This window comes from Symphalangus syndactylus, chromosome 15 (assembly GCF_028878055.3).
Source record: "Symphalangus syndactylus isolate Jambi chromosome 15, NHGRI_mSymSyn1-v2.1_pri, whole genome shotgun sequence".
In the NCBI taxonomy this organism is placed as follows: domain Eukaryota; kingdom Metazoa; phylum Chordata; class Mammalia; order Primates; family Hylobatidae; genus Symphalangus; species Symphalangus syndactylus.
The window spans coordinates 24,735,882-24,748,727 of record NC_072437.2 but is presented as its reverse complement, the minus strand read 5'-3'; the positions used below and the strand labels follow the sequence as shown (position 1 = coordinate 24,748,727).

Here is a 12,846-nt window from a genome sequence, read left to right as displayed (position 1 = left end):
CCTACAGACAAAGATGCACGTTCTTCACTATGTTTATCAGACAGTTGCAAATAAACCATTTACCTGACCACAATGAAAATTACGAAGTTTCAAAAGGAACATTTTTATTGGCCACATTCTCTGACTATAAAGCAACAAACTAAAATTTATTCACAAATAATAAAAATACTAATTACTTGTATTAATAGTCAGATTTCTAAAATGGTCAAACTGGAAATCACACCTCCAGGCACTTAGAAAATGCAAGTCATCTAGAGAAATGAACCACTCATGGAGTCCTCATGGACGTTTCAGACATAGAATCACAACAAATATGAGATCGCAACAAAAATTCTCAAGACACATGAGAAGAGGTGCAGCTTCTGACGATGCTGACTTGATTGTTTTGGACTAATCCTCCTACTGAAGACTGTAGCCTGATACTTTTAGTGAAATACATGAATCTTTGCACATTGCAAAGATCTTCTCCATTGTCTTGAAATATTTGAGCAGAAGGCTGATCCATCAAAGAATACGTAAGTATCAGGGTTAGACATGTCAAACAAAATTTTTTTTTTTTTTTTTTTTTTTTTTTTTTTTTTTTTGAGACAGAATCTCGCTCTGTCACCCAGGCTGGAGTGAGTGCAGTGGCACAATCTCGGCTCACTGCAAACTCCGCCTCCCGGGTTCACGCCATTCTCCTGCCTCAGCCTCCCGAGTAGCTGGGACTACAGGCGCCTGCCACCACGCCCAGCTAATTTTTTGTATTTTCAGTAGAGACGGGGTTTCACCATGTTAGCCAGGATGGTTTCGATCTCCTGACCTCGTGATCCACCTGCCTTGGCCTCCCAAAGTGCTGGGATTACAGGCATAAGCCACCATGTCCGGCCAAAATTTTTTTAAAAAATTTTCATCCACAAAAGCAGAAGTCTGGCTGGGTGCAGTGACTCATGCCTGTAATCCCAGCACTTTGGCAGGCCAAGGTAGGCAGATCACTTGAGGCCAGGAGTTCGAGACCAACCTGGGCAACATGGTGAAACCCTGTCTCTACTAAAAATACAAAAATTAGCTAGGTGTGGTGGCACATGCCGGCAATCCCAGCTGCTGGGGAGGCTAAGGCATGAGAATTGCTTGAACCCAGGAGGTGGATGTTGCAGTGAGCTGAGATCATGCCACTATACTCTAGCCTGAGCAACAGAGCGAGACTCCATCTCAAAAAAACAAAAACAGAAACAAAAAGCAGAAAAGCAGAAGCCAATCAATCCATCTATGCTTTTTTAGAAAATAATTTATGTCCTACTCAAAGATAATTGAGTTACTTGAAGAAAATTGAAGCTGCTTCCCCACAAACTCCATTTTGGCCTGGTGGGGACTCCAATCCCATGGCATGCTGTGTGTTCTCTATCTACTAGGTGTCCTCCATGGCAGGCAGGCAGGCAGAGATGCAGTAGCCTGCCCCTCTTGGACCTGATATTTACATTCTTTCATGCTCAAATATTTCTAGGCAGTTGAGAAGATATGAATCAACCATGTGCAAAGATGTATTTATCTTGATATGGGTTACCAGGCTAGAGTCACAGAAAACAACTTGATGAAGCCTTTCATAGACTCTAGGGACACTGAGCTCACCTGAAAAAGTCCCAGATTCAGCTGATACATCATTGTTATTAGCCCATATTTCCAAAAATAATTGTGCCAAAGTTTATCTTTTAACAGCCCAAATCTAATTATTAAGTGATTGAAAGAGTCAGAGAGATTGGTCCCCAGAAGCCCTATATGAGGGTCTTGATTTGGGAGAAGTTTTGGTTTTAAGGAGAATCAGGATTATTCAATTAGTCAGATGCCATTTAATTAGTTAAAGAGCTTTCCATGCAGTGTTACATTTAGTCTTCACAAAAGCAGGTCTCATCATCATAATTCCAGCATTACAGAAGAGAAAACGGAGGCTCAAAGAAGTTAAATGATTTTCCCAAACTCACTTAGCCAAAACCTTTGAAGGTAAAACTCATGCTGTTTCTTCAGAGTTTAGGAACACCAGGAGGAAGAGCCAGGCTCCCTCCTAGGTGCAGTTGTTTGCTGTGGCTGACATTATTATTTTCTGTCCTTTGAATCAGTGCAGGCAACTGTTCATGACCAAGAACCAAGATTCTCTTTGATTCATAAGCACCATAGTGACATAGGCACTGAGTGCTTAATAAACCTGAGTTGGTAATAATGATAGCACCAACAAAGCAGTTGGCTGTATGCATATTTCACGGTTGGGAAAAGCTTAGAATAGAGCCACCAACCACATGCCATACACAGTATAAAAATCCAGACAGGGGAAATCTGTTATATGATCAAATAGTTAAATATACTTGACCTCTTCAAAATCAGACTAAAACAAATGAAGTAAGAAGCTCAAAGAGATTAATCCACGCTGCAACCGAGAAATGAGATGGGCTTAATGTGAAATACAAGGTCAAACTCAGCTAGCTTAAAAGAACCAAGATTTAAGGTGAGTGGTGTGTGCTCAAGATATTAAAGGTTTAATTGAAGTCAGGATTGTTACTTAAAATACCATGAAACGATTAGATTCAAAAGAAGTTCATTGATCTCACCTAAAAATGTGTTGGAACCTAATGAGAGAGTTGGACCCTGAGTGAATGCCATGATCCAAACAAGAGAGAGGGTCTCAATGTAAGGAGAAGCCCATGGAACTGCAGTGAAAACTTGAGAAATTAAAAGAAAGGCATCAGTGACACCATTAAAGCAAATCAGGCATGTATTCATGGAAACGGGATAAACAGATGACAGAGATGTTACAAGGCCAAGTGATTATCGATTTAAGCAACAATTTGGAGGAGGTAGGACAACTCTTTTTCACCATAAAATACTTTTCTCCAGCATAAATGCTAAAAAAAATTTTTTTAAAACAATTTAAGGCTGGGTGTGGTAGCTCACATCTGCAATCCTAGCACTTTGGGAGGTGTTTTGGGAAGCAGGAGAACAATTTGAATCCAGGAGTTTGAGACCAGCCCGGACAACACAGCAAGACCCTGTCTCTAGAAAATTCAAAGCAAAAAAATTAGCTAGACATGGGGGGTATGCCAATAGTCCTAGCCCCTTGGGAGGCTGAGGTAGGAGGATCACTTGTGCCCAGGAAGTTGAGGCCGCAGTGAGCTGTGATTGCAGCACTGCACTCCAGGCTGGGCAACAGATTGAGCTTCTGTGTCAAACAAACAAACAACAATAACAACACAAGAAAAAACACAAAGAGAAAGAATTTAATTTCTGAGAGAGTGAGCGATTAGAACTTTTTAAGGAATAACACTATCTGATGTTGCCAAAGAATGAAGAAAAAGATATGTGGCACATGCCTTGGTGCGAAGCTTTCTGTTGACCTTTCACTGGGAGGAAAAGAAAACACACATTAGATATTAACATCCAATCAATGCCTAAACACTAAGTCTATTTGGGCTGGTATTAATATAATTACACTAGCTTTCTTTCAGTTAACATGTATCTGGGATATCTTTTCTCAATTCCATTTTAAAGACTTAAGTATTTCTTTTTTTTAATTATACTTTAAGTTTTAGGGTACATGTGCACAACGTGCAGGTTAGTTACATATGTATCCATGTGCCATGTTGGTGTGCTGCACCCATTAACTCGTCACTTAACATTAGGTATATCTCCTAATGCTATCCCTCCCCACTCCCCCCACCCCACAACAGGCCCTGGTGTGTGATGTTCCCCTTCCTGTGTCCATGTGTTCTCATTGTTCAATTCCCACCTATAAGTGAGAACATGCGGTGTTTGGTTTTTTGTCCTTGTGATAGTTTGCTGAGAATGATGGTTTCCAGCTTCATCCATGTCCCTACAAAGGACACGAACTCATCATTTTTTATGGCTGCATAGTATTCCATGGTGTATATGTGCCACATTTGCTTAATCCAGTCTATCATTGTTGGACATTTCAGTTGGTTCCAAGTCTTTGCTACTGTGAATAGTGCCACAATAAACATACATGTGCATTTGTATTTATAGCAGCATGATTTATAATCCTTTGGGTATATACCCAGTAATGGGATGGCTGGGTCAAATGGTATTTCTAGTTCTAGATCCCTGAGGAATTGCCACACTGTCTTCCACAATGGTTGAACTAGTTTACAGTCCCACCCACAGTGTAAAAGTGTTCCTATTTCTCCACATCCTCTCCAGCACCTGTTGTTTCCTGTTTAATGATGGCCATTCTAACTGGTGTGAGATGGTATCTCATTGCGGTTTTGATTTGCATTTCTCTGATGGCCAGTGATGATGAGCATTTTTTCATGTGTCTTTTGGCTGCATAAATGTCTTCTTTTGAGAAGTGTCTGTTTATATCCTTTGCCCACTTTTTGGTGGGGTTGTTTGTTTTTTTCTTGTAAATTTGTTTGAGTTCATTGTAGATTCTGGATATTAGCCCTTTGTCAGATGAGTAGGTTGGAAAAATTTTCTCCCATTCTGTAGGTTGCCTGTTCACTCTGATGGTAGTTTCTTTTGCTGTGCAGAAATATGCCTTTAGTTTAATTAGATCCCATTTGTCAATTGGCTTTTGTTGCCATTGTAAGTATTTCATATTATCTCTGATAAAAAGCATATAACTTCATTTTATAAACACAGCCTTGTACCTGAAGATTTAAGTCCATTTATATTTGTCATAATTACTAAATTTATAAATTAGATTTATTTGTACCTGGTTATCTTGTTCTTTTGTTTGTTCTCCCTTATTCTATACTTCATTTCTTCTCTCTTCTCACCTTCTTTTGGACTGATTATTATTTTCTCATTGTTTTTCCTCTTCTGTTTTGAAAGTTGTATACACTGTATTCTAAAGGAAAGCAGTATTTTTATCCTTCTCCCCCTAAACACAAGAAACTCAATATTATTCTCTTCCCATCTGTATGCTATTGCCAAGTATTTTAGTCCTATCATGCTTTTCTAACTCCAAAAGATATTTTAATTATGTTTCATTCCATCAATATTAGCTTTGGTTTACCCACATTTGCCATATTCTTTGTTCTTTAATCCTTTGTTTACATCAGACTTTCCATCTGGGATCATTTTCTTCTGCTTGAAAAAAATATCCTTTAGAATTTTCCTTACTGGGTGTTTAAATGTTGCAAACTCTCTGAGTTTTGGGTTGTTTAAAAATGTCTACTTAGCCCTCATATTTGAGAGATGTGGAACCTGGGATTCAACTTCTGCATCAGTGTTTTTTTCCTCTCAGTACAGATCTGCCATTTTCTGGCCCCCATTGTTGCCATTAAGAAGCAAGCTATCAAATTAAGCATCACTTCTTGAAAGGTTGTATGTCTTCTCTCTATAGAGGACTTTATCTTCTCATGGTTTTCAGTTTTCATTTTGCTGTGTCCAGGAGTGCAGTTCTATGCATTTATCCGGCTTTATGTTTATATTTATAGTTTTTTTTTTTTTTTTTTTTTTTTTTTGGAGACAGAGTCTGGGCTCTGTCGCCCAGGCTGGAGTGCAATGGCACAATCTCGGCTCACTTCAACCTCTGCCTCCCAGGTTCAAGCGATTCTCCTGCCTCAGCCTCCTGAGTAGCTGGGACTACAGGCATGTGCCAATACACCTGGCTAATTTTTGTATTTTTAGTAGAGACAGGGTTTTGCTATGTTGGCCAGGCCGAACTTGAACTCCTGGCCTCGAGTGATCCACCCACCTCAGCCTCCCAAAGTGCTGGGATTACAAGATTGAACCACTGCACCCAACCATAGCTGGGTTTTCTCAATCTGTAGATGGCTTTCTAAAAACCTCTCAGCTGTTCTCTCTTCGAATATTGTTTCTACCCAATTCTTTCTTTCTCCCTGTCGTTCTCACATCAGACGTCTGTTAGTCCTTTTCATTCTGTCCTCCATGGTTCTCAAACTGTCCTGTTTCTCATCTTGTTTTCTCTCTATGCTTTATTCTTGTGGTTTCTTCAGGTTTATCTTTAAATTCACTATTCTGTCTTAGGCCATATCTTACCTTCTGTTTTTAGAAGCAAGGTAGTTCTTCCAGAAAAGAACTGCACTTGGTTCCACTAGGCAAGCAGTACTACTACCAGCCTGGGATCACTACATTTTTGATGGTATGTTTTTTAGACAACATAGATTGTGTGAATTTGGGTTACAAACCATGTGAGGGCCAGTGTATAGTTGCAAATTCCCAAAAGAGACTTTCCCTGTATACTCAGTGATATGGTTTATATCTCATCTTGACAAATCTCATCTTGAATTGTAGCTCCCATAATTCCCACAGGTTATAGGAGGGACCTGATGGGAGATAACTGAATCATGGGGGCAGTTTCCCCCCATACAGTTCACTTGGTAGTGACTAAATCTCATGAGATCTGATGGTTTTATAAGGGGTTTCCCTTTTTGCTTGGTTCTCATTCTCTCTTGTTTACTGCCATCTAAGACATGGCTTTTGGTTCCACCATGATGGCAAGGCCTCCGCAGCCACGTGGAAATGTGAGTCCATTAAACCTCTTTTTCTTTTAAATTACCCAATCTCAGGTATGTCTTTATGAGCAGCGTGAAAACAGACTAATACAGTCAGTGACTCCAGATAGTATGTGTCCTCACTGTCCCCTGGGGAGAGGGGCAGGGAGCATGTTTATTTGTAGGGTATAGGCTTTGGGGTCCAGGGTTTATATGTGGGGGTGGGGTTTCTATTAAATCACAACCTGGTTGGGCCCTAGTCTTTGCCTCTGTTTTTCCATACCCTGCAAGACCTTGAGCACCTAGGCTCAAATTCATGGCAAATATCCTCAATGCAAAAGTTGTCTCTGCTTTTGTTTCTGGGTGCCTGTCTCGATTCAGTTTTTAATCTGAGGATTCCTTACTTTCTTGCCAGCTTGGAGACATATTTATGATGGTGAATTTTTTGTTTGTTTTCATTTTATCAATCATTTTAATTGTTTTTAATGGAAATGAGTCAAACTGTATATATAAACCACCCTTATTTTTTAAAAATTCAGAAGAACAATGAGACGATAATACAACATGAACATTGGTGCTGCTGCTATGGAAAATTACAGAAACCCACTAGAGTGAGCAATGGATGGAGCTGAGGCAGAGCCACAGCTGCCTTTCTCAGGATGTCAGCTGTTGCTAGGGAAACCAGCTGAATAGATGGCAATTACCTAAGGAAGACTCTGAGGAGAACTTTGATAAACTGGTCAGCAGGTTATAAGAACACATGCATCTTGTTTTATGATTGACAAGTGTTTCTGTAATATCTGCAAGACCATCCTCTAAGTAAGTGTGGTTTACTATTTTATTCAGCAATAATTTAATAAGTGTCCACACCATTCCTGGCTCTAGATGCTTAGTGAATGTTCGATGAATGCTCTGAATTTGCAGAGACATGAAAAAAGGCATCCAAGTGGGCAGCCTTGATTAACTGGTCATCCATGTCATTGACTCCAAGTTTTTAAAAAAATGCAATAGGCGGCCGCAGCACTCAGAACAGAGAAGCTTGAGGTGGATTCTGGTGTCACCCAGAGCGACTAGACCAACATTCCGGTGTGGGCGGTGGTGGCGGCCGGCAGGCGGCGAGAGGAAGCCCGCTACGAGTGCTCTCGCTCCCCGCCTCTCTCGATGAACCGGACAGAATAAGCCACGCCTCCCGCAGGGGCTGCACCTCCATGAATCCCCAGTTGTTTTTTTTTTCTTTCTCTCCCCTCTCCTCACCCCTACTCCGAGCCCTGTCCCGCCTTCTCCCTTCACCAGTGGCGGCCGAATCCATGTGCGGAGTCCATACCAGCGCAATGGCGTCCAACCCCCAACGGGGAAGATTCTGCTCACGGAACTGCAGGGGGATTCCCGAAGTCTTCTGTTTTCTGATAATGTGAGTGCTGTTCAAAAATTAGACTTTTCAGATACAATGGTGCAGCAGAAATTAGATGATATCAAGGATCGAATTAAGAGAGAAATAAGGAAAGAACTGAAAATCAAAGAAGGAGCTGAAAATCTGAGGAAAGTCACAACAGATAAAAAAAAGTTTGGCTTATGTAGACAACATTTTGAAAAAATCAAATAAAAAATTAGAAGAACTACATCACAAGCTGCAGGAATTAAATGCACATATTGTTGTATCAGATCCAGAAGATATTACAGATTGCCCAAGGACTCCAGATACTCCAAATAGTGACCCTCGTTGTTCTACTAGCAACAATAGATTGAAGGCTCTACAGGAACAGTTGGATATAGAACTTAAAGTAAAACAAGGTGCAGAGAATATGATACAGATGTATTCAAATGGATCTTCAAAGGATCGGAAACTCCATGGTATAGCTCAGCAACTGCTCCAGGACAGCAAGACAAAAATAGAAGTCATACGAATGCAGATTCTTCAGGCAGTCCAGACTAATGAATTGGCTTTTGATAATGCAAAACCTTTGATAAGTCCTCTTGAACTTCGGATGGAAGAATTAAGGCATCATTTTAGGATAGAATTTGCAGTAGCAGAAGGTGCAAAGAATGTAAGGAAATTACTTGGCTCAGGAAAAGTAACAGACAGAAAAGCACTTTCAGAAGCTCAAGCAAGATTTAATGAATCAAGTCAGAAGTTGGACCTTTTAAAGTATTCATTAGAGCAAAGATTAAATGAACTCCCCAAGAATCATCCCCAAAGCAGTATTATTATTGAAGAACTTTCACTTGTTGCTGCATCACCAACACTAAGTCCACGTCAAAGTATGATGTCTACACAAAATCAATATAGTACACTATCCAAACCAGCAGCATTAACAGGTACTTTGGAAGTGCGTCTTATGGGCTGCCAAGATATCCTAGAGAATGTCCCTGGATGGTCAAAAGCAACATCAGTTGCACTGCCTGGTTGGAGTCCAAGTGAAACCAGATCATGTTTCATGAGCAGAACGAGTAAAAGTAAAAACGGAAGTAGTCGAAATCTTCCAAAAACCAATGACTTGTCCAATGATGTCTGTGCTGTTTTGAAGCTTAGTAATACTGTGGTTGGCCAAACTAGCTGGAAACCCATTTCCAATCAGTCATGGGACCAGAAGTTTACACTGGAACTGGACAGGTCACGTGAACTGGAAATTTCAGTTTATTGGCGTGATTGGCGCTCTCTGTGTGCTGTAAAATTTCTGAGGTTAGAAGATTTTTTAGACAACCAACGGTATGGCATGTGTCTCTATTTGGAACCACAGGGTACTTTATTTGCAGAGGTTACCTTTTTTAATCCAGTTATTGAAAGAAGACCAAAACTTCAAAGAGAAAAGAAAATTTTTTCAAAGCAACAAGGCAAAAGATTTCTCAGAGCTCCTCACATGAATACTATTATTGCCACTTGAGGAAGGCTAGTAAGAAGAGCTATTCCTACAGCAAATCATTCTGGCACCTTCAGCCCTCAAGCTCCTGTGCCTACTACAGTGCCAGTGGTTGATGTACACATCCCTGAACTAGCACCTCCAGCTAGTGATTCTACAGTAACCAAATTGGACTTTGATCTTGAGCCTGAACCTCCTCCAGCACCACCACAAGCTTCTTCCCTTGGAGAAATAGATGAATCTTCTGAATTAAGAGTTTTGGATACACCAGGACAGGATTCAGAGACTGCTTTTGATATTGAGAATGACAGAAATAGTATACTTCCAAAATCTCAATCTGAATACAAGCCTGATACTCCTCAGTCAGGCCTAGAATATAGTGGTATTCAAGAACTTGAGGATAGAAGATATCAGCAAAGGCTTCAATTTAATCTACAAGATTTCAGGTGTTGTGCTGTCTTGGGAAGAGGACATTTTGGAAAGGTGCTTTTAGCTGAATATAAACACAGAAATGAGATGTTTGCTATAAAAGCGTTAAAGAAAGGAGATATTGTGGCTCAAGATGAAGTAGACATCCTGATGTGTGAAAAAAGAATTTTCAAAACTGTGAATAGTGTAAGGCATCCCTTTTTGGCGAACCTTTTTGCATGTTTCCAAACCAAACAGCATGTTTGCTTTGTAATGGAATATGCTGCCGGTGGGGACCTAATGATGCACATTCATACTGATGTCTTTTCTGAACCAAGAGCTGTATTTTATGCTGCTTGTGTAGTTCTTGGGTTGCAGTATTTACATGAACACAAAATTGTTTATAGAGATTTGAAATTGGAAAACTTATTGCTAGATACAGAGGGCTTTGTGAAAATTGCTGATTTTGGTCTTTGCAAAGAAGGAATGGGATACAGAGATAGAACAAGCACATTTTGTGGCAATCCTAATTTTCTTGCCCTGGAAGTATTAACAGAAACTTCTTATACAAGGGCTGTAGATTGGTGGGGCCTTGGCGTGCTTATATATGAAATGCTTGTTGGTAAGTCTCCCTTTCCTGGTGATGATGAAGAGAAACTTTTTGACAGTATTGTAAATGATGAAGTAAGGTATCCAAGGTTCTTATCTACAGAATCCATTTCTGTAATGAGAAGGCTGTTAAGAAGAAATCCTGAGCGGCGCCTTGGGGCTAGCGAGAAAGATGCAGAGGATGTAAAAAAGCACCATTTTTTCTGGCTAATTGATTGGAGCGCTCTGATGGACAAAAAAGTAAAGCCACCATTTATACCTACCATAAGAGGACGAGAAGATGTTAGTAATTTTTATGATGAATTTACCTCAGAAGCACCTATTCTGACTCCACCTCGAGAACGAAGGATACTTTTGGAAGAGGAGCAGGAAATGTTCAGAGATTTTGACTACACTGCTGATTGGTGTTAAGTTGCTAGACACTGTGAAACCAAGCTGACTGACTCACAAGAAGACCTCTTAAAAATAGCAAGCCTTCATTTGCTCTCTGTGCCACCAATAGCTTCTGAGTTTTGTTTTGTTTTGTTTTTAATTGAAACACGTGAAGATTTGTTTAAAAGTACCATTCTAATACTTCTTCAAAAGTGGCTTCTCATTGTACTTCAGCGTAAATATGAGCACCGGGAACAGTTTCATGGAGTTTAAGTTGAGTGAACATCGGCCATGAAAATCCATCACAAATACTTTTGGATCAATAGTCTATTTTTAAACAGAAAGAAAAAAACCACTTTTTTATAGTCCCTAGCTTTGCCATATGCCTGCCTTAAGTGGAAGGAAAATTAATCACTTAACCATGTTTTACAAAAAGAAAAAAAGGGCTTGGAATGCTATTATTGTTCACACAAAGTACGATTCTGTTTGAATAAGGCAAATGCTCCTTTTTTTAAAAAAAGACATTACTGTAATATCAAAAAACATGGCAGTTTGTATACAGTTTGGGGCTTGATTTTTTAAAAAAAACAGTGAACTGATGTCTTATTTTATAAATGTTCTATATTTATTAGGAAACTTTATATTGCCTTTTTTATCAACCATGTAATAGAGGCTTATAGCTTTCCAACAGGGCTGCTTGCCAAACAATTTTTTTTGTTTATTAAACAGTGCTGAAACAAACAAGATCAGCATTTACTTAAGATGTTAAGAATGAGGACTTTTAATCAGCTGAACCAAGATATTGTTACCTGTATGCATTCCCAAAGTCTAGATGCTCAGTATATTCAGTCATATCTTCCAGAATCAGTGAACCGATTACCCCTTTTTTGATATTCACTCTACATCTGCCAACCTAGTTCACCTTGGTTTTGTGTCTGCTGTAGAAGGGAACTATAACTTGGTTAAACCATAGGGATTATCATTGTATAGATGCTGTGAACATGTATATGTGCAAGTTTTAATGTTTTCTAGGTTATAGGCTTATTATTTAATTTTACCACTTCATCACTTTTGTACAGTGGCCAAGCAGACACCTCAAACTCCAGCATTTACATTAAGTGCATTTGTACATTTTAGGCCACTGGATCCAGATTTTATATTGGCAGTTATTGAGGGCAAAAGCAATATATTGTAACAGAATGTATAAATATTTTTGATAAAACAGTCTATATTTTATAAAAAAATGCATTATTACACTAAAGCTGTACCTCGAAAGTGTCAAAAATAATTTGATGAAATATTTTATACAACTATTCAAAGGATCCATCTGTGGCTTTTTATACTCTTCTAGGGTTGTCTTTTTGCAAACCGTGACTTTCCACTTGCCTGTAGTTTTTTGTTTGTTTTGGTTTGGTTTGATTTTATATTTTTTTCTCCTAATCTATGACTTTATTTTTTTTTCTCAGTTTAGTAATAGCATCTTTGATCCTGTGCTTAGCATGTTAGGGTCATTATACCTCAGGAATAGCAAACTGTTAAGTAACCATACTGAATTAACTATTTAATCACAGTGAGCTCATCTCTTAAAAATTGTTCAGGTGTAAATCTTATGAGAAACATGAAAAAGCACACTGATTTATGGAGAGTTGAGCTGAAAACATTTATAAATATTTGCTGGGATGTTTTAGCATTGTTTCATTGTACTCTGAGAACAATTAAAATTGTCCAGAGATCATTTATATTACCTTCCAAATTGTTTATTCCCAAGATCCTTTGGGAGAAAATCTTATAGAAAGGGGGAACAATATGTGGTTTACAGTTATTTTAAAATGCCAGTTAATTTCCTTGGCAAAGGACAATAGACGAACTTAGCTTAATTGTCTGGCTTTAATATAAACAGTGTTAATACAACATTAAAATAAAACACTTAATACTTTTGAGGTACAGTCTGCTCACTTTTTTGGTTCTCAAATAGCAAAGAAAGTAATGTCTAAAATAGGCTTTTAGCATTAAAAACTGACAGCATTTTGTAACTACACAGTGTACAGAATTTTTTTTAATTGAAAAATCACTAAAAAATTAGAGGGCAGGGTCTATTTACACAATTAAGCTGAAGAAGACACTAATTTTTTGTAGTTTGAAATATGTATTTTAGT

At 38.8% G+C, this 12,846-nt stretch overlaps 1 protein-coding gene and 1 long non-coding RNA gene across 2 annotated transcripts in view; both read left to right on the top strand.

Moving 5' to 3' along the window:
• Positions 1-12,846, top strand: part of LOC134732644 (uncharacterized) — a 186,563-nt gene that overhangs the window by 18,642 nt on the left and 155,075 nt on the right. The window lies entirely within an intron of this gene.
• On the top strand, positions 7,775-11,261 carry LOC129464105 (serine/threonine-protein kinase N2-like). Its single transcript, XM_063618672.1, is given in 4 exon segments — positions 7,775-7,796; positions 7,799-7,998; positions 8,000-9,059; positions 9,198-11,261. Coding segments are annotated over 4 exon segments (2,814 nt in total). The 3' UTR covers positions 10,730-11,261.